Here is a 19,382-nt window from a genome sequence, read left to right as displayed (position 1 = left end):
TAGTAGTTTACATTAAATACTGTATATTTTTCCCAACAAGATTTTTTTTTTAATCTTAGATGACATTGGTGCCCACATGAATGTAGGAAGAACTTATAAAAATTTAAATAGAACCAAAGAAGCTGAAGAATCTTACATGATGGCTAAGTCACTGATGCCTCAAGTAAGTTATAATTTATTCCTATTGTATCATGTCTGCTAGATGTCATATTGAACAGAATTATCTAGATGGAAAATCCTTATCTTCATTTTGTTGATATAAAAGTAAGGTGTCTGATAAACCATCTATGGCTCATGTAATTAAAAAAACATTTCTGTATAGTCTGCTTATAAAAACAAAATCCATAAAGATACAAATTTAGATATTCTTGATTACAAGTTAACATGTTAAATCACTTTAAGTGAAGAGAATTTTAATTATGTACATTGAGCACTCAATTCAACACTACACCTATCAAAAAATAAATGAATAAAAGCTATAAAATGAATGGATACATCTCTGTTGCTGTATTGTATCCATCAGTTGTTACAGTGACACAAGTATAAGATTCATTGGATATCAAAGTATAGCATCAAAGTTGGAAAATCTGATCCTGCCCTTGACCAGCATGCATCATCAGTAAATATAGTTTACCCTGAGCTATATTTTTCACATTTGTAGTATATTATTATCATGTTGATTATAATGGTAATATTAAAATGAGTAGACAGCTTGATGAATGTTTTAAAACACAGTTGGACCACATGATATTTTAAGAATTACTTCAGTCCTAAGATTCTAATGTTAAATTGTGTTCAATATAGATTTTTATCAGATATAGTTTATGTTCTTTGAAAATTTGGATTCATATGTATTACATATCTTTTATTTAACCTAAGTAGCTGGAGAATTTTGTTTCCTAACTGTACCAAACAAGTGTTTTTTTAGTGTAAATCTTTAATAAAATTAACTACTTTATTGTCACAATCACAAAATATTTTGCTGACAACATGAAAGTTGATGTGGTATAATGTCCCGTCCAGCGGGACCAAGTTATTTGTGGGGACGAAGGGGATCTGACCTGGAAGAAAATGGGGGCGAGAGAAGAGCGAAGGCAAGACAGTATTCTGATCAAGCCTTCAAATTTTATTGCAAGACGGGGGTACATATATACTAATGTTCAGGGGCAGAGCGGGCTGAGGGATACTTGTTATCAGGGGATTGGCTGCGCAGCAGAAATGGCTATATAAGGTAATGGGGTGACAATAAGGAAGGAGAGTGTCTCTTGGCGCGCGCGGGTCTTCCTTGTTGGCGCGCGCGGGCTTGCGGCTAAGCTCCAGGAAGTGAAGCAGGAACTTCATGAACCGTGGCCGTCTTGTTGTTTCAGTGGCCATCTTGTCGCCTTTGTGTGGCTCCCAACATCTCCTCCCTTTCTATTTATTTCAGAAAGGTGGGCCTTAATCGAGTGAGGGAATAGAGGCCTGGCTCCTCCAGCAGGGTAACATTTCGCAAATGCTCTCGGTATCTTTTAGGGAGGAGAGGCAGAGCTGAAAGCCAAATTGATCTTAATATATCAAGGCTCTATGTACATATGGATACCAACCTCTATGCAAGCCAGGCGTATTCTCAGGGAGGACCAGAGCGGTTCTAGAAAGAACCCTCCCTTGCGGTACTTTGTCTCGCACTCATCTCGATGCCCATACCCTCACAGTTAGGGGTATGCTTGGTTCTGGCCGACCAGCATATGGGCCACATTAATTACGGTGCCAGAATCGATGGTACCAGGGTTGAGGCGCCTGTAAAGTTGAAAACTGGAGGCCGGGAGCATTGGTTGGTTCGGTGTCGGATCTTTCATCACAGGCTGTAAGTCTGTGATAATGAACAGCAACTGCTGGCTTGACGAGCTGGTCAACCTGCTCTCGAATAAAGGCTGTTAGTTTTCTTAAAGCCCAAGGGCCAAAAGACACTAAAAGGAGGAGTCCTGCTAAGGGTCCAAGGATGGTGGGGATCAGAGTTGTGAGCCATGGGGACTTAGTGAACCAGGACTCAAAGGGACTTTGGCTAGCTTCTCGCTCTCTCTTCCTCTGGTCTAGCCTTTCTCTAAGCTTGGACATTGAATCTCTTATTATTCCGGAGTGGTCTGCATAAAAACAGCATTCTTCTCTTAAAGCTGCACACAGTCCTCCATCTTTTAGGAGCAGTAGATCTAGCCCCCGTCTATTCTGCAAGACGACCTCAGAAAGGGAAGTCAGAGATTCTTCAAGTTTGGTAATAGATTGTTCTATGGTTTTTAGATCGTCGTCAATGGCGGTTCTCAGCCCTTCATAGTTTTGGTTCCCCTGGATGATGGCAGCTGTCCCTGTTCCTACTCCTGCTGCAATTCCTACTCCCACTAATGTGGCTAGGGTCAACGAGACTAATTCTCTCTTGTACCTATTTTTAGGGTCGAACTCAGTGACAAATGAGGGATCATCATGATATATAAGTCTCGGCACTAGTTGAACCATAACACAGAAATCATGGGAGAAATTGAAAACAGAGGTGGAAACACACGGCGTTAGTCCAGTGTTACAAGCCCACCATCCTTGACGGGGAGGGACTAGATATCTAGATTCACTCGAGGTAACTATGGGTATGGTGTTATTACACAGACTCTTATGGGTTGAGGGAATTGTTCCTAAACATGTAGCTTTTCCAGTTACCTCAGTCAGGGTTAACTTCTGCATGCCCCAGCCACAGGCTTCGTGGCTGGTCGTATTGTTAAAATTGCCCAACAATCCTAGTCCTTCATAGTAAGGAGGTGAAGAGGAAAAGCATAGCCAACAGGATTTGGTAGTATTTGGGTTGGTGGTATTTAGAACTCGGAAAGCTCCTTCAAGGAGGTTGAGAAGGCGCTGTCCGGTGCTAGGAAGGAAGGTGGGTCGGTTAAGAGTGGAGGCGAAGGAAGGGGTGGCAGCGTCTGCAGGTGGGGCTAGGGTTGGCGCGGGTGGGGCTGGGAGACGCGGCTGGTCTCGCAAGACAGTGTTGGGTCCTACTGGGACAACTGAAAGAGGCTCTACTTTAAGCTTGAGCATAAACAAGACTCCATTATCATAGCCACTCTGGTAGAGTCTCAGTCCCCACATAAGCCCGTTTTCCCAGTTTGTTGCCTTTTTTCCTGCATCTGTGAAAGAGATGTTAATAGGGTTGCAGATCGGGTATTGGGTACAAGCGGTATTCTGCGAGGTGTTCCGCTGGATATTTATGAGGCTTAGAGGAGATCTCTTTGCACCTTTTGTCAGCCAATGACATGTCCCTGTTTGTTCACAACCCCAATATCTACAGAAAAAATCTGTCCACCCACCACACTGTAAGATCTTGGCACTGCCAGCTTGGGGGCCTGGACATACATAGAAGCAGGTGTTTTGGAGTTCTTTCATGGAATTCTGGGAACCGCATCCTGGTATCCCTATTCTACCTTCGTGCCAAGGGTCTTGTTTGAAGAGAGTGCACAGGTCCACAGTGAGGTTAGGCCACCAAGTCCCCCTAGGGTGTTGTCCTGTTAACTGGACTACTACTTGTTGGGAAGCCGGGGTGATGATTTGCCATGTGAGTATCTTGGGTTCATGGGGGTTAGGGTTCTGGAAGGTGGGAAGTAACTGGGTCATTAGAATTGTTAGCGACACAATCATTTTTACACAAGCGAATTTTAAGAGGGTTATCAGTTCAAATTATTTGCCAGTCCGGGTCTGGTTGAGGCGCTTTCTTCACAGAGACTAGGTCTCTTGCTTGGAACTGGTGAGACACTGAGAGGTCTTTTGGCCTTGCCTCCTGAAATTAAACAGAAAGGGAAGGCTTCTCAGGGGTTAATATGCCCTGGACTAGAATCATTGTTTTTGCTTTTATTTGTGTCTAGAAGTTTAATGAGTCTGTCTGGGAGCCATCGGGCATTTTGTGCCTTAGCATCATATATGCAAGCATGTCCTTTCCCCCATATGAGCACAGGGTCAGGCCCGTGCCATGCGTTGGTCATCGGTTCTCTCCACATAGCCTGTGCATAATTATCTGCCGTGGAGGGATGCCAAAGGCGATCAGCAGCGGTTTTACCCGCGGAGTCATAAGTAAGGAAATTAAGAACAAACAGTGCATGATTTAGGAGTGTCTTTGCATTACCTGTTTTCGGATAAAGTACTTCTCCCCCCGACTGAAGTTTGAATAACATGTTTTTAAGGGTTAAGTGGGCTCTTTCAACAATGCCTTGGCCTTGGGGATTATAGGGAATTCCTGTTATGTGCTTAATACCTAACTGCGCACAGAACTGTTTAAAGCTAGAGCTGGCGTATCCAGGCCCATTGTCAGTTTTTAAGATTTTAGGTTGTGGTAGATATGCCAGGCATGAGAGAACATGGGTAATGACATTTTTAGTTGCCTCTCCCGTTTGCAAGGATGCACATAGGAAACCACTACATGTGTCAATAGACACATGGATATATTTTAATTTACCAAAGGGAGGGTAATGAGTGACATCCATTTGCCATATCTCTCCTGGAACCAACCCCCGGGGGTTGATTCCATTATGAGGCTCTGGGAGGAGAGTTAGACATCCTTGACATTGCCGAACTATTTGGCGGGCCTGTTCTCGGGTGATTGAAAATTTGAGTCTAAGAGTGTGAGCATTGAGATGATGTAGTTCATGAGCCCGTTGGGCTGCAGCCAAGGGTGAGTCTGACGTGACAGAGGCTACTAATTGAGTCGCCAGATCAACTCTGTCATTGCCTTTGGCAAGCGGCCCTGGAAGGCCAGTGTGAGCGCGTATGTGCCCGATGAAAAAAGGGGCATCGCGGTTTAGAATTAATTTTTGCAATTTTGCGAATAGGGGGGAAGCATTTGTAGAAGGACGTATATAAGGCACTGTCTCTAATAGGGGAACAGAGGTTGCTACATAGGCACTGTCAGTGTAAAGGTTGAAGGGGGCATCTATTAAAAGCTCAAAAACTTTGATTATTGCAGTTAGTTCAACAAGTTGTGCAGAAGAGAGGTCTGTCTGTATTCGAGTAACTTGCCCATTAATACTGAAAGCGGCTATACCGGAGGAGGACCCATCAGAGAACACCATTACGGCCCCAGCAATTGGCGTGGTTTTGGTCCTTTTGGGAAAGACAACCGGGGTCTTTTGAAGGAACTGGACTAATCTGTCTGCAGGGTAATGATTGTCTATTGTCCCCTGGAAGGAGGTGCAGCTAATTGCCCAATCATCATCATGTTGAATAAGCCATTGTAATTGAGATGTATTGTATGGGAGGGTTATAACTTCCGGGTCTCTCCCAAACAACTTGAGAGCTGCCTCTCGGCCTAAACGTAAGAGGGCAGCAACTAATTGAGGATAGGTAGCTAAGACTCTAGGGGGGGAGGCTGGCAAATGAACCCAAAATAGTGGATGGTTTTGCCAAAGGACTCCTGTAGGGGAGAAGGGGGTAGGGAAAATGAGCAGCCACAAACTTAGATGTGGAGAGAAGTAGCTAATGGTCTGTTCAGAAATAGCCCGCTCCACAATGGTTAATGCCCTTTGTGCTTCTGATGAAAGCGAGCGGGGGGAGGAAGGATCAGGGTCTCCACGTAAGACATCAAACAAGGGCTTTAACTCTCCGGTGGTCAGCTTTAAATAAGGCCTGAGCCAGTTGATGTCTCCTAGCAGACGCTGAAAATCATTAAGAGTGTTTAAGGAGCTTCTCTTTAACTGAATTTTTTGAGTGAGGATTTTATTAGAAAATAATTCAAAGCCTAAAAAAAGTTGGGGGGGGTGGACCTGGACTTTTTCTGGGGAAATTTGTAGTCCTCGATCTCGGAGGGCAGTGACTAGCTGTTGACTGGCCGCATAGAGCTGTTGCTGGTCAGGACTGGCAAGAAGAATATCATCCATATAATGGATAATATACAAAGTGGGGAAGAGCAACCTAAAGGGGTCTATAGTCTGGGCTACAAACTTTTGGCAAAGAGTAGGACTGTTGGCCATTCCTTGTGGGAGAACTCTCCACTGAAACCGGGGAGAAGGCCCTACACAATTGGTAATGGGTATACTAAAGGCAAAACGTTTGCAATCATCAGGATGCAAAGGTATGGAGAAAAAGCAGTCTTTTAGATCAATTACTAATTTGACATACCCTTTAGGGATGGCTATTGGAGAGGGAATTCCCGGTTGTAATGCGCCCATAGAGACCATAGTCTTATTAACCGCCCTGAGGTCCTGTAGGAGCCTCCACTTGCCTGATTTCTTTTGGATTACAAAGATTGGGGTATTCCAAGGGGATGTAGAAGGTTCAATATGTCCAGCAGCCAGCTGTTCCTGCACTAACTCTATGGCTGCATTTAATTTTGTAGTGGTAAGGGGCCATTGATCGATCCAGACAGGAACATCACTTTTCCAAGTAATCTTGTCTGCCTGGAGTGCAGGAGGAGCAACGGCCCTTACGAAAAATGTTTTTCAAACCCTAAACCTGAGCGGTCTATCTTAGGCGTGGCCAGTATCGGGTTGGGATCTCCCTGTTTTAGTTTGCCCAACCCCTGACCAGGGAGGTAACCCTGTGAAAGCATCTGCTGTGTTACAACTTCATTAGGGCTACACATGATGACCTTCATTTGAGAGAGGATATCTCTTCCCCAAAGATTTACCGGTAACCCAGGAACTACGAAGGGTTGAATGGATCCGGTATTTCCTTCTTCATCTTCCCAGTTTAATAACTGTGAGCTCTGTAAGGTGTTTTTTGACTGCCCAATTCCTTGTAGATGGGTCAAGGAAGCGTGTAAGGGCCAGCTGGAGGGCCATGAGGCCTGAGATATGACTGTAGAGTCGGCCCCCGAATCTAAAATTCCTTCAAATACTTTTCCTTGGATCTTAAGTTTAAGAGTGGGGCGTTCTTTAGTAATAGCTTGGATCCAATATAAGTCTGAAGAACCTGGGGTAGAGGAGCCTCGCTGCTTATGAATAGCAGGGTGAGATGTACTTAAAGGGAGGGGGAGCGCCTGCGCAAGACGCTGACCTTTCATAATGCTGACAGGGCACTGGGGGGCACTAGCAAGAATTTTTATTTCTCCAGTATAGTCATTGTCAACTAAGGAAGGATGGACAATAAGGCCGTTTATTGTGGTGGAAGCTCGCCCTAAAATTAGAAAATAAGTATCTTTGGGAGGTGGGCCATAAATTCCTGTGGAAATAATTGTAATTCCCTCCTCAGGCGTTAATATTGTTGAGGAGGAGGCACAGAGGTCAAGTCCTGCACTCCCGGGTGTGGCCCGATAGAGGGCGGGAGTGCTACAGCTAGGCTGTTCCCCGAGGCCGGCTGAAATGGAATTGGCTGGGGGGCCCGGGGCTGGCCCCTCAGCCCGTTTCCCTGAAAAGGGGGGGTGAAAGGATTTGTGGTACTGTAAAAAGGATTTGTTGGATTGTTACGGCACTCTTTGGCCCAGTGCCGCCCCTTATGGCAGCGAGGGCAAATACCGGGGACTGACCCAACTCTAGGAGGAGGAGCGGTGGTAGGGCATTGGCGAGCGAAATGGCCTGGCTGTCCACATTTAAAGCAGTTACGCATAGGCGGTGCGCCCCTGGGGAAGGAAGGAGGATAAGAAGCCGGGGGAGTTTGAACAGCGGCACCTACAGCTAAAAGGGCTTGGACTTTGGATGTAAAAGGATCGACATCTCTACACATTCTCAGCATTTCATCAAGAGTTTTGTCTCGAGTCTTACCGCGGAGGACGGCTCGACATGCCGAATTGGCGTTTTCATAGGCTAGCTGTTTTACAATCTTATCATTGGCAGCCGCGGAGCCAAGGGTCCTTTCGGCGGCCTCTAACAGTCTGCTAACAAATTCGCTATAGTCTTCTTGCGAGCTTTGAGTGATCTTAGTTAGAGGAGTGTTAGCAGTCCCGGAAGCAGGGAGTGATATCCAAGCGCCCAAAGCGGCATCTTTCACTTGAGATAAAAGACCAAGGGGAAGGCGCTGCTGCCTGGTTTCAGAGATATATCTGCCCTGTCCCGTAAGCTTATCAAAAGTCCAGGACGCTGTTGGAGAATGAGGGTCTTTTACATTGGCAGCAGCGATGGTCTGACAGCGGTCAGCAAAATCTGCCTTCCAAGTTAAAAACTGACCACGGGTAAGCACAGCCTGGACTATACGCAGCCATTCACCTGGGAGTAAATGTCCTCCTCGAGACAGCGAATCAAGAACAGAAAGGGTAAAAGGGGCATTGGGGCCATAAGCTTTAACGGCCGCGTTCAGCTCTTTTAAGCTTTTGAAATGGATTTTGTGAAATTCTCTAGGGCCATCAGCAGGCTCGGCCGGCTCTGGCTCAGCCTGCTCCTCTCCCTCACTTTCTATTTCCTGAGCAGCAGGGGCGTCTTCGCCGTCGCTTTCAAGATCGCCCTCCTCCGGGCTATGTGTTGTGGAGGTGGGGCCAGAGCGGGCGGAGGCCCGGGTAAGAACAGGAAAGAGCAGTTCTTTAGGTTGTTTTTTAGGTTTTGTGGCTGTAAGCGGTTTCTTAGAGAGGCCCTTTTGCGAATATAATGCGGGACGAACTGGTTGGGAGACAACTAATTTTTGGAGATGGCAAGTTATTCTTTGTTCTACTATCTGTGCTATTAGGTCTTCAGTGCTGGTAGGGGGGCTAACAGGACCGGGAGCCGGAGGGGGTAGCGGAGGGGCCGACGGGGGCAAAAAGGCCGGGGCGCAAACATTGGGAGGCTGAATAGAGGGAGTGTAAGAGGCTCTTTTCAAAACTGGGGGTGTGTAAGAAGGGGGGTTAAGCGACGGGGCGGCAAGGGGCCAATCTGGGTTGTGATACTTGGCCGCTTCGTCTTCTAGTTCAGCCGCGTCTCTCGGATCTAAAGGCTCGCCATTTTGGCTCTTAGTCACGACTGGAAAAACCTTTTGTGTATCGACAAAGTCCGAATCTCGAGGGAGAGGCGGATAAATGCAACATTTGGGAGGGGTATCATGGAGGGCACCGAGCAAAGATGGTGTCGGGCTAGGGGAGGGGGATTTAGCCGATTTTGGGGCAGGGGGATCACTCGAAAGAGACGATTTTGAGGCCGCCCGAGATAGGGGGCGGAGGCAATATTCTGCCACTGACAAGAGTTGACGTTTATCAGGGTCAGTACTTTCAACAATATCTCTGATAAGACCCCAATAGGAAAATACTGAAACAGGAACAGAGTCAGGGCCGTTTTTGATAAGATAATCATTTAAATCTCTACCTACTTTCTGCCATTTTTTAGGATGAATTTCGGGGCCATTGATGATAAACCACGGACAGACTTCATCAACAAAAATAAAAAACTTTACCAAGTCTTTCTTTTTAACTCGAACTCCTCTCTCCCTAAGTGAACTTTTTAGGTCTCTTATGAAGACCGCTTCTTTACTTAATTTAGTTCCCATTTTCTTGTAAGGCGGCCGGTACTCACCAGGGACGACGGCTTCCGTGAGCGGCGAAAGGCGTCTCCTATTATTTCATTAGTAAGGGGTCTGCAGACGATCTCTTTCTCGGGGGTCCGCCTGCGAAAGATCCGCACTTCGAGCCCCACGTTGGGCGCCACTTGTCCCGTCCAGCGGGACCAAGTTATTTGTGGGGACGAAGGGGATCTGACCTGGAAGAAAATGGGGGCGAGAGAAGAGCGAAGGCAAGACAGTATTCTGATCAAGCCTTCAAATTTTATTGCAAGACGGGGGTACATATATACTAATGTTCAGGGGCAGAGCGGGCTGAGGGATACTTGTTATCAGGGGATTGGCTGCGCAGCAGAAATGGCTATATAAGGTAATGGGGTGACAATAAGGAAGGAGAGTGTCTCTTGGCGCGCGCGGGTCTTCCTTGTTGGCGCGCGCGGGCTTGCGGCTAAGCTCCAGGAAGTGAAGCAGGAACTTCATGAACCGTGGCCGTCTTGTTGTTTCAGTGGCCATCTTGTCGCCTTTGTGTGGCTCCCAACAGTATAACACATAGCCTAGAGTGAGGGAAAGCAGACCTGAATTCTGAGTTCTATTCCTGCTCTAATGCAAACATACTGAGAGCCTCAAAAAGTTCCTGACTTATATGACTTCATAAACTAATACCTACAGATAAGCTTACAATTTTCTATTGAGCTGGCATGAATGAAAAAATACATCCTTCAATGCCACAAAAATACTATTTTGTTTATATTTTGTGAATAGTGCGGATGCTTTCACATTTTTATGATTTAATATAGAAGCAAAACTAGTAGCATAATCTTTTTATGTTCTATTTTTATTTTAAGCAAGCAACCAGGAATACTTACTTTTGACTTTAATTTGGTACGTGAAGCATCAAATTATGAAAATGCCTTTTCTTCTGAACAGATTATTCCTGGTAAAAAATATGCAGCCAGAATTGCCCCTAACCACCTAAACGTTTATATCAATCTGGCCAACCTGATCCGAGCAAATGAGTCCCGACTGGAAGAAGCAGATCAGCTGTACCGACAAGCGATAAGCATGAGGCCAGACTTCAAGCAAGCTTACATTAGCAGGTATTGTAGTTCACTTTAGGCTATGATTATAGGAGACTGAAGCTGCATCTATCTGCATAAAATTTTGACTATCTTAACCAAATTGGTTTTCTTTTTTCTTTTAGTAATCTTAATTGGCGATCAAGAGCATAGGGAACTTAGCCTGTTTTAGACTAACAGTCAATTTAGTTGATTTAATTTGAAATTGATAAGGGAGTCCATAACTTTAAAGTATTTGTTTCCTAAATCTGAATTTATATTTACATTGTAAGCTTTATATTTAATGGTATATTTTTACCTTTGAAAGTCCTAAAAAATTTGAAGTAATACACAAAAAAATAAGATTTTTGTTAGGACTAAAACACTTTATCCAATTATCATTCATAACTTAATATAACTCAGATTCTATATGAAAGAAAAGGTAGGTCTTTCTTAGTTTCATTTGCTCGTCATCACCAAATTCATTTTTACTTAAAACACCTGAAATATAACATTTTATAATAATTACTTACAATACCCAACTCTCAAGAGCTTTCTTAAGTAAATACTGAGAATTGACTGGTAAGTGATTCCTTTACCACAAAGAAATTTTTCAGTTGTCAGTAAAAAAAATTTTGGCATCAAATGTTAGAAATTAATATGCCTTCCCATGTGTTATCATTCATTATTATACTTGAGAAAAATTTTATGTTAAACTTTGTTTTTTAGCTTGGCTCAGAAACCTAATAATAATTTATAACATCATACCTATGAGTTAAATGTATTCAGAATTTGTTAAGTTTTTGAAACAAAAATATGTTCCTAAGTTGGAAGCTGTCTTTGTTCCTCCTTACCAAGCAATTGTTGAAACTCGCTAAGTTTAGTGGGATTACATTTATAAATAAAACCTGTCATGTTAACCTATAAAAATTATTCAACAGTCTCTGCATTAAGAAAATAATATTTTGGACCAACACTCATTCTAGAAGTTGGTTTAATTGAGAATATTAATAGTTCTTTCATTTCATCCCTATACTGATACTTTAGTAAATAATAGTATCGTAAGAAAAGTTATTCTTATATTGCTACTTAAATTAATTTGTCCATATGTGCTAGAGAAAAATGACTTTCATAAGTTCTCTAACATAAAATAGAACCATATTAGAAAGATTTGCAGTGTTTTTTAACTGTGATGCTCAGTTCCAAATGTGTTTCTCAAAAGTACCTGCAGATGGCACTAGTGCCTTCCCACCCAACCTGATTAGCTTTTTAAATTCTTTTTTGTTTGTTTTAATGAATGGTGATTTTATAAGAATACATTAAACAAGACTAAGTTAATATAAGAAGAGGTAAAAATTTTCAAACGTTCTACTTTTTGTGTAGTGAGACTTGTAACATAGATTTGAATACTGGAATTTCCCCATCACTACTGTATTTATTATTTTCCTTCTTCAGATGCTATTACTTCATCTCCTGACAAATTGATCTCCCACTCTGGTTGCCATTAGTTTTCTGAGCTACTCTAGTCCTTTTTAAGAAATATTTAAGGAATGTATTTTCTCTGTCCCCATTTCTCGGATACCTCCCCACATCTTACCCTCTAAAGTTAGGCATGCTTTTTCCTTTAATATTTGGAAACCTATCAAGCCAAATTTGCTAAACCATTGAGTTCAGGTTGAGGACAGCTTCAGGTACTTATTATGTTTGAAAGAAAACTTAAAGAGCCTAAGTTTAAAGGAAAAAAGGAAAGCTCTGAATATGTGGAAAAACCTTAATACTAAATAAATAAAAAAATAATGTCTACAAACTGACATGGTGGTGTAAGTAAATCTTGTGTTTGATTTTTCCACAGAGGAGAATTGCTTTTAAAAATGAATAAGCCTCTTAAAGCAAAAGAAGCATATCTTAAAGCACTAGAGCTGGACAGAAGTAATGCAGATCTTTGGTACAACTTGGCGATTGTTCATATTGAACTTAAAGAACCAAATGAAGCCCTAAAAAACTTTAATCATGCTTTAGAACTAAATCCAAAGCATAAGCTAGCATTATTTAATTCTGCTATATTAATGCAAGAATCAGGTATGTTTTCTCAAAAATTTCTATATTTAAACATATTGTAGTTTGAAATTCAATAGAAGTTTATACTACATGTAGCAAGTGTTTTATGAATGGACAGTTTATATGAAATGCATAAATGATTTATTTGAAAATATTTAAAATCCTTGGAGTAAACTTTTCAAGTAGTGTGCACTAACATATATGACATTATTAATTCTTAGTTCTTCTGATAATATGTTAAGGCTGATTTGTCAGGCAGTCTGTTAAGTAAGCAATGTCTTTCTAATCTATTTTGGGATTTTACACATGGAAATATATAATCTCTTAAATATAAACAGTATGCTGGCCACGTAATCTGAACTTGTAAAATTATTTTCCATAATTATTCCTAGGGAGCCAAGAATATTATATGTTTTAGAGAAGTTTGTGTTTTATATTCTCTTGATTTATAAGACCAAATAATTTGGTATCATTTTATATCCAGTTTACTATTTTCTGAGATATTATTTTAATTTCCTATAATGTAGCAAAAGTAATTTATTCTTCACAATAAATCAAGATATTTGATATATAGGAATTTTAGTACTACTTCAGAAAGCAGTGTGTATAATTTATAATCTTAATTTTTATGTTTGGAAAAATCTCCATATTTACATTTTTAAATTAATTCTTTAAATTACATTATTTTAGAGCTAAAGAGGACCTTTGAATTTACTTTTGCCCATCTTCTGTTTAGTAGATTGTAGAGTAAGAACCAGATTGATCTAAAATCCAGCATAATGTCATATGGCTAATTTACTAACTAGTCCAAGATAAGAACTTAAGCCTACTGATATATTCTGAAAATTTCTTCATTATATTGTCAAATTAAAAAATAGAGGGAGGTGTTCATGCCTGGTATTCAAAAAAAGAAATTTAGAGAGAAACTAATATTTTTGTAAGGTTAGCTAATACTAGTAATCATGAAATTGTCCAACACAAGATTGTTCCATAAGGGATGTAATTGTAGAACTTGAATGTCTTTGTATTTATTTGTAATAGAACTGTTTCAATGACTATTTGTTTCCTAAATCTTAATTTATATTTACATTGTAAGCTTTATGTTGAATGGTTTATTTGTACCTTTAAAAGTACTAAAAAATTGAAGTAATATACAAAAAAGTCTGATTTTGTAAGACTGAAACATTTTGTTTATACAATAATAGTTACTATTTGAGCCTTTTTATATATGTCTCATGTAATACTTAGAAAATCGGTAGGATAACCTAGAGAAGTTAAATAACTTGTTCAGTGCATAAAGTCAAGATTGAATACATCTTTGTTGGCAAATTCCTTGCCTCTTCCTCTTGATTCTCTTTTCTTCCTTTGCTGCTCTCAGATTCTATACCATAAGGAGATGGTGCCCTTTTGGTGTTTGAGCAATTCTTACTGCTTTAAAGGAAAGGAAGTGAGCTATCATCTCAAATGTTTCAGACATTATCTTTCTCATGAAAAACTTCATGGTTTTTGCTTTGTGCTTTTGGATTTAGATACAGCAGTTAGTTGTTCTGATGTTGTCTCTGTAATCTTTACTAGATAAACGCAGATAAAGTGGCTTTGTTCCTCATACTTAGTTCACTTGCTAACAATACAAATTTTTTTTTCTTTTTGAAAAAACTGTTTTTAGGTGAGGTTAAACTCAGACCTGAAGCTAGGAAACGACTTCTAAGCTATATAAATGAAGAGCCACAAGATGCTAATGGTTATTTCAACTTGGGGATGCTTGCCATGGATGACAAAAAGGACACTGAAGCAGAGATGTGGATGAAGAAAGCCATAAAATTACAAGCCGACTTCAGAAGTGCTTTGTTTAATCTGGCTCTCCTGTATTCTCAGACTGCAAAAGAATTAATAGCTTTGCCAGTTTTGGAAGAGTTACTCAGATACTATCCTGATCATATTAAGGGTCTCATTTTAAAGGGAGACATTCTGATGAATCAAAAGAAAGATATTCTTGGAGCAAAAAAATGTTTTGAAAAGATTTTGGAGATGGATCCAAGCAATGTGCAGGGAAAACACAATCTTTGTGTTGTTTATTTTGAAGAGAAGGACTTATTAAAAGCTGAAAGATGCCTGGTTGAAACACTGGCATTAGCACCACATGAAGAATATATTCAGCGCCATTTGAATATAGTCAGGGATAAAATTTCCTCATCTAGTTTTATAGAACAGCCAATATTGCCAGCTGGTAAGACTTCCGGTGTAGAAGGAGACAAAATTCCAACTGAAAATGGAGACGATACCAGAAGTGAACCAAGACCTACACAGATTTTAAAAACAAGTGATAAAAGTCAGTCTCAATCCAACAAACAATTAGGAAAAAATACAGACAAAGACATCCCTCACAAAACAGCAAAAGAAATCAAAGAAATTGAGAAGAAAAGAGTTGCTGCTTTAAAAAGACTGGAGGAGATTGAACGTATTTTAAATGGTGAATAGCATTACTCTTTATTATGTCGCAGTGGCTTTCAAAGAACTTCACTTTACATCATGTTATTGCTTATACTGGGAGCTTTGAAAAATACCAAGGATATGTAACTGTCTATCATGAACTGCCTCTACACAGGATCAAAATAAGATTTTCACTGAAAACTTTTCTTCCCCCAGAGTATGTATTATATAAGATATGACAGTAGTTTTCTGCATTTTTGGTGAATGTAGCAGAAATATTAAATTATAGCTGGCAAATTCATATCTTCTGTTATAGAAAGAAAATCCTTCCAGCAAAGCAACCTTGACTATTATCAATTAAAAATACTCTGAGGCTTGAATGATAATAATCCATTAGGGGCAAATCCAGCATGTGCTGGTTTATTCTATGAATTCACATTTATTAGCTGACTTCATTTTCTTATTACCTGTTAGAATCTGATTGTGGATTGAAAACACTTGTTGAACACCTCTTTTTTTTCTTTAGTAACTTCTGTTTAAGGGATTTTGCACTACAAAAGAATGGTGTCTTCCATTATGTTGTATTTCACTATTGACTTTTAGAAGGAATGACAGATGAAACATTTTAAAAAAAGATGTGTTAGCATAAGAATGTATTTTCATGATTGTGTGCCTGTCCTTCATTCTAAAATGCAGTTTTTAATCAGGTAAAGTTTTAAATAATATATACATATATATATATGCACACACACATACATACATTTCTAATGGTGCTCATATATACTGTATTTTCATTTTTTATATACTGAGTTTCACAGCATGAACCACGTGATCATGACTGTCTTTGACATTTACTATTCATGTTTATTAAAAGGGTCGTAGTCATATTGAGAAGTCCCAATAACTATAATTTTATTTAAACTTTTTGGGTTAAAAAGTAGTTTCGCTTTCATCTTAGTTTTATCTCTCTAGTGTTATTTTAATTTTGTTTCCAAAAACACATCTTTAAAAAAAAAGTTTATTTTTAAACACTAAGTTCTTGTTGTCCTGCTATGGTGTATATTTTTATTAAATATTTATTTTGACTACTGAATTTTCATAGAATGTTAAAGCTGTTTTAATTCCATCTAGTATGGAAAACAAATTACTATTGCATTTTCTTATATGCGCATATTTTACAGTTTGACCAAAATTCCATGATTTTTGGCCTCTCCATCTGTAAAAGACAATTAGCCTAATGTAGGGTTAATAAATGAGCTGGTTTTAGTAAATTTAAACCTGAAAACTGTTAGGTTGAAGATTAGATACAAATTAAATGTATCAATTTACATCTGATTTTTTTCTTGAGTTAAAATGTATTTCAGATGAGTTTTATATACCTAATCTGGTTTTAATTAAAAATGTTAAAGCTCAAGCTGTCATACTGGGATAGTAACTAATTTCTATGCAGTTTTTCAGAAACTATTTCTGTTCCTCTGAGAGAACTGATTTCTGATTATGTATGTTTCAAAACCATATTCCTGTAACTTGTTTTAAAGAAATGTTTTATACATAGGTCACAAGAAATGTGGTCTGCATTAAAGACCCACTCTAACTAGGTTCCTCAAGGCTTTTAGGCAAGTACTGACACTAGTGATAGTTCATTTTTGATCCTTAATATGTGATCCTATTAAGCAGTAAAGCAATATCTAATTTCAATTCTTAAATTATGGCTTTGCAATTCAAGATAGAAGATGAATACCTCATTTACAATGATTTGAAAAATGACATCTATGTTATTCTAATGTTTTCTCTTCTTGAGGAAAAAGTTACTGAGTTTAGTCGCTAGTGTTACAGTATCAAGTGAAGATAATTCAGAAAAATAGGAGGAAATCTTTCATTACAGCAGACCATAATAAAAGTTTCGAGTATATTAAGTTAATTAAATTATGTAACTATTCAAAATAAATGTACTAATGTTACTCAGTGGTTTTTATTGAAAAAAAATTTCCTCCTTATTAGCACTTAGAACAGTGCTTATCATGTAGAAAGTGCTCTATATTTGAATTTAACATAATTTAAATCACATCCACTCTGAGTAATTAATTTTTCCAAACCAATGTTTGTCAAACCTTACCTCATATTAGAATTACTGGAGGGCTCTTAATGTAGACCTCAACCCACAATAGTTAAATCTGAATTTCTTAGGGGTGAGCCGTACTTCAGTTTTCCTAAAAGTTATGAGTAATTCTAATTTGTAGTCAATGTTAGTGACCACTTCTCTTAATTTGTTCAAGAAAATTCTCTTTGTGTTTCCTGTGTTAACTTTTTTAGTTAGTAATATAACCCAATTAAGTTTTGATGTTTTAAGTTCTAATAAGGAATATGCTTCTCTGATAACTAGAACTTATTCCATCTTAAACTCCATCAAGGGTTGCTTATGTGTAAAATGATTATTTCTTCTCTTTAAACTCATTATAGAAATGTTATTCCAGTTGTTCAGGTGAAAAAGGCAATGGATTTTTTTTTCACTTGGAGCTGCCTTTTGGGGGGAGTGGAGCATTAGGGACATTTTATCCCTGTTCACTAAGCTGTGGTTCAGAGTTGTTAGCATCTGTGTTTGGAAAAGAATTCTTATCGTAGGTTTGTGTGCTGGCAAAAGGATGTAATTTTAGTTCTGTTAAAAGAACCTATTCCCCAGGAGTTCTAAAAAAGCTTTGACAATCCCCAAAGGGAAATTTATATTACTTCTTCACTGTTTCTGAGAAGGAAGAATTAGTTTTTCTCATATTGCTCCTATTTGTGTTTCCTCATTAACACTCAGAATTGGGAATTTTATAATTAGTCTAGTAAGTAATTTTATGAAGTTGATGACTTGGAGGGTAAAAAATAAGTTTGCAATTTTGTGTTTGCTTTTATGTAAATATTTGGTATGTGAATTACACAATTCTAATAAAACATGATGCCTTTTCATACATCTAATTTGATCTCTCAACTTCATGTTACAGAATGCTTCTTTAAAGATGCTTTAATGAATAATATTATGAAAATATATAGATTTGTATGTCGATTTGTACTTTAGAAATCCATATATTTGTCATACTTATTTTTTTTAAAAACCTCTTAATTGCATGACTAAATGGTATTTAAAATAAACCTCCCAAAATTTTTGGTAACTGTTCAAAATTTTACTCGTTGGAAGCTAACAGCCATTCATGTTAAGGGTTTATAAGAAAATGGTTCAAAATTATACATTTTATATTACTGTGGTGTCTATGTGTACCATATTTGTAAATATTCAGTATTAAATTGATACTTTTCGAAACCTTAACCTGAACTGCCTTTTAGTTTTAAAATGAAAAATACAGTAATGTATCAAGAGATTTTTCCCGTACAAAGAAAGAAGAGCTGCTGAGTAGTTTAGCAATAATCTGAGAAAGGCACGTGTTACATTAATTCCTAACAGTGATATATTTTCAACCCTGAGTGACAGAAACTAAACAAGAAAATGAAACAGTTAACCTCAAACATGGAGTTTTATAACATACAGAATTGGAAGTCAGTGTAGTGAAATAGGTGTTTAAGTTATGGATTTGCCAGGATTCAAATTCTGGTACCACCTATATAGCATAGGGGAAGTTATTTAGTATGTATGTACTCTGTTTTATCTTCTGCAAGTTGGAGATACATATATAATCTTAATAACTTAATGAGGAAAGTATATTCTCCAATATATGTGTTATATGTATAAATAATATAAAGTAATATATTAAAATACATGCATTTATATATACATATATTGTAGTAATTTGGGCAGGTATCTCTGTAACAGTAAATAATGCATGCTCAACCATATGCACTGTAAATAACCTTTACCAAACATGATTGACAAGTACCATAATTAAGATCATTAGGGAATTGTTATAAACAAAAACCATGAGTTATTTGATTTGATATGATTAGCTTAGTTTTCTTAATGGGGCTCTAAGAATGAAATGAGCAGCTGTAACCAATGGTACTGACCTATCCATTTTGTGTTGTATATTACATTTGGCTGTGGTTTTGTAGCATTGTATTGCCAAACTAGGAAAACTAACAAAATGATTTTAATTTTGCTGAAGATTGGCCTTATTAATGGGTACTTTCCTGAAAAGTAATTACTAACTTCCATCAGGTACTAACATCTTTTTTGGAGCATGGCAGAATGTTTACATGCCAGAAGCTTTGTTTAGTTCTATGACATTTCTAATTTTATTTTTTTTAAATTTAGAAAATGGAAAAATATATTAAATATAAAATATATTAATATACTTAAATTGCTTAGGATAGTTCTTGGCACATGCAAAGTAAGTAGTAAATGTTTTAATGTAATCATAAAGCTTAGGCTTGCATTTGATGCATAAGATTTGATTTATATATGTATTAGCAGAGATAATATCAGTAATGATCATGGCCACAAATTAT

The 19,382-nt window shown here is 38.5% G+C and overlaps 1 protein-coding gene across 9 annotated transcripts in view; it reads left to right on the top strand.

Moving 5' to 3' along the window:
* Positions 1 to 17,913, top strand: part of TMTC3 (transmembrane O-mannosyltransferase targeting cadherins 3) — an 84,501-nt gene extending 66,588 nt beyond the window's left edge. For 8 of the 9 annotated variants that reach the window (XM_036905337.2, XM_057486891.1, XM_057486890.1 and 5 more), the window contains 4 exons: positions 60 to 163; positions 10,324 to 10,493; positions 12,304 to 12,530; positions 14,176 to 17,913. In XM_036905337.2, the coding sequence (XP_036761232.2) occupies positions 60 to 163; positions 10,324 to 10,493; positions 12,304 to 12,530; positions 14,176 to 14,987 (1,313 nt within the window). In that variant the 3' untranslated portion in view covers positions 14,988 to 17,913. The remainder of the gene's footprint in view (positions 1 to 59; positions 164 to 10,323; positions 10,494 to 12,303; positions 12,531 to 14,175) is intronic. The other variant, XM_057486895.1, reaches the window with a different exon arrangement.
* The last annotated feature ends 1,469 nt before the right edge of the window (positions 17,914 to 19,382 follow it).

This window comes from Manis pentadactyla, chromosome 10 (assembly GCF_030020395.1).
Source record: "Manis pentadactyla isolate mManPen7 chromosome 10, mManPen7.hap1, whole genome shotgun sequence".
NCBI lineage: Eukaryota > Metazoa > Chordata > Mammalia > Pholidota > Manidae > Manis > Manis pentadactyla.
The sequence above is the reverse complement of the archived record's forward strand: the minus strand, read 5'-3'. Positions and strand labels throughout refer to the sequence as shown.